The following is a 2524-nucleotide window of genomic DNA, read 5'->3' on the forward strand; positions in this document are numbered from 1 at the left end:
AACATAGACCAGTAGTCGCCATGCATGTTGTCTCAGTTAAAATAAGAAATTGTTGCTATCATGGTTTATGTGACTTAGATGCTAGTGTGAGTGCTATTCCTTTTACCTTACCAAGAAATTATGAATGGTATAGCATCCGATGAAATAGAAGACATTAATGTTATTATTAAATTTGCAAATAGAGACACCACCACACCACTTGGGATTGTCTCTGTTTCAAACAAAGAAAAGTTATACTGGAAATACAAACCATCCAAGGGATTTGAATGGCAACATCATAATATTGAGGGTATGGACTCTCATTTCCCACTCAGCCAAAATATGTATGTCTTCCAAGGTACTCTCCCCAATCTGAAATGGATGTCCTTTTAGAATTTCTGTTGGTTAAACTTTTTTATGTATAACTATCAATTTAAAAAGAGTTATTGGTATTGACATTCTGAAATATACACCATGATTTTTGCTTTTTATCTAACATATTGTCAAAGAAATTGGTGGTCCAATATCACATAGGAGGCAATGTCAATGTCCTAGATGACCAAGGATATTTGAAACAAAGTGAGCAACTACATTTTCCCATCACTCAGCCATAACCATAACGATCTTGATGAGAGCAGTGCATACTAAGACCACTAAAAAAGATAGAACAAGCAAACTATGGGAGATTAGCTGTACAACATTTCCTTCCAGGGAGCCCCTATGGTGCCACTGCAGCTGCAGGGTGTTTGCTATACAGAAGGGCCTTCTTTCATCGGCACAAGCTAGCATCTGTTGCTGAAGATGCAAACAGCAGGCTAAGTCCGATACACGAGGTATCCCCATGACAAGCAAAGAACACTCTCAATCCTTAACATCTGTGACGCCTTCAGGTGATATCTGAAACCTTGCTTCAGCTTCAGCCAGGCAGGGAGAGCTCACCACCTTACAGATCCGCTCCTCCGCCCTTCCCTTACGGAGATAAAGCCTGACATGCAGTACCAGATGTTAAACAAGATCTGAACAGGATGAGTGGTAAGGAGATGCCAGGTAGTACACAGGTTACTCAATGCAGCACACCTCGTCGTGGAAGCATGAGCCATGATGTTCCCTCCAATGGGTTTGATCTGTGGCCCAGCAAACATTGCACCACCATCCACTTGGGCCACTACCTGGTTGGAGATTACCACTGCCACCCCGAACTAGAGCAAGCAAAACAAGTCAAATGAGCAACTATCCATGGGACCAATATCATTTCTATGATCAAGTAGAATAAAATGCAGCAACACGACAAGTTTTGTCAGCAATTTGGCTCCAGTATCATATCTATAATCAAGTGTAAGTACTAAAGAATAATGATTTCATCATTCATCAGCTGCTAATGGAAAGAGGCTAATGTACCTCATCCGCTAATTTCTGAAGGCTCCTGAGAAACTTGGCCAGATGCATTTGCCTTGCTGATAGCTCCCCTCTACCAGAGAAGTCAGTTCTGTATAAGGCTGTGGCACTATCTATAACCATAAGCGCAAACCTGCAGCAACAGAGTTCCAGTTCAGTATTAGGGAGATTGTCCGATAATTGCAATGTAAGCACTCAGAAATAACGAAAAAGGTGCAAGTATAATCACAGCCAGGATCTAATTGGCTTAATTACAGCAAGTAACACAATAAAATTGCCTTGGACTGTTATTCGACTGGATTTTATTCTTTCTAAAGCAGATGTAATAGAGTAACTCCGAAAAATATATTCTACCATATAAAAAAATAACATTACCCCAACAATTTAGCAGCATGGGACATGTCAGGATAAGATGGACAACTTCCCAGTTCCCAAGTCATGATAATGAGATCGGCTGCTACCCCTTTCCAGTGCTCCACGGGAAACATAACTAAATATCTTTATTTCCTACTTAGTGCTGATAGTTGCCTGGTAGTAAAAAAAAAGCAACTTGTAACCATCCTAAACATCATTGACGCCTTATTTATTTATTTTTGACGCATACACCTTATTTTTTACCAATCCTTCCGAATATTCAAGCAAATATATGAAGATAGGTGGAATATAATTTTAGCAGTTCACAGTTTCTTGCTAGTAAATCGTATACTTCAGAGCATAGATACCAAATTATAGAAGCATCAACTCACCTTGTCTCCACCATCATGGAAGCTGCTTCCAGCAGAAGTCTTGATTGATGATCAGTATTATATGCTCTAGCATAAGCTACATTCTCAAGTACATCAGCACCATTCAGTCCAAACCTAAAATACAGGATTATCTTGTTTAGCTGTTCAATCATACACCGCATAGTGGCAGAATGAATAATAATTTAAACTGGTATAGAAAGAAAAAACTGCGATATCACCTGTCTGCTATCTGGAGGAGTCTTTGTGGTCTGAATGTGCCTTCTGCATCAATATAAAGAGCCTTTCCTTCACCACCACCTTGGTCCAGTGGGAGCTGTATAAATCAGTACCAAAATTTTCAATCTTGAGAAAACAGACAGTGGAAGAGAGAGAGGGAGAGAGAGAGAGGGAGAGAGGGGGGAGGG

The 2524-nt window shown here is 40.1% G+C and overlaps 1 protein-coding gene across 1 annotated transcript in view; it reads right to left on the bottom strand.

Annotated features, from left to right (window-relative positions):
• Positions 1-526: 526 nt before the first annotated feature.
• Positions 527-2524, bottom strand: part of LOC119332314 (DNA repair protein RAD51 homolog B-like) — a 4534-nt gene continuing 2536 nt past the window's right edge. Inside the window, exons 5-9 of the mRNA XM_037605496.1 lie at positions 2339-2433; positions 2121-2234; positions 1378-1507; positions 1057-1178; positions 527-964 (exon numbers count right to left, since the gene is read on the bottom strand). Coding sequence (XP_037461393.1) covers positions 841-964; positions 1057-1178; positions 1378-1507; positions 2121-2234; positions 2339-2433 — 585 coding nt within the window. The 3' untranslated portion in view covers positions 527-840. The remainder of the gene's footprint in view (positions 965-1056; positions 1179-1377; positions 1508-2120; positions 2235-2338; positions 2434-2524) is intronic.

Source organism: Triticum dicoccoides, chromosome 7A (genome assembly GCF_002162155.2).
Source record: "Triticum dicoccoides isolate Atlit2015 ecotype Zavitan chromosome 7A, WEW_v2.0, whole genome shotgun sequence".
Taxonomy (NCBI): Eukaryota; Viridiplantae; Streptophyta; class Magnoliopsida; order Poales; family Poaceae; genus Triticum; species Triticum dicoccoides.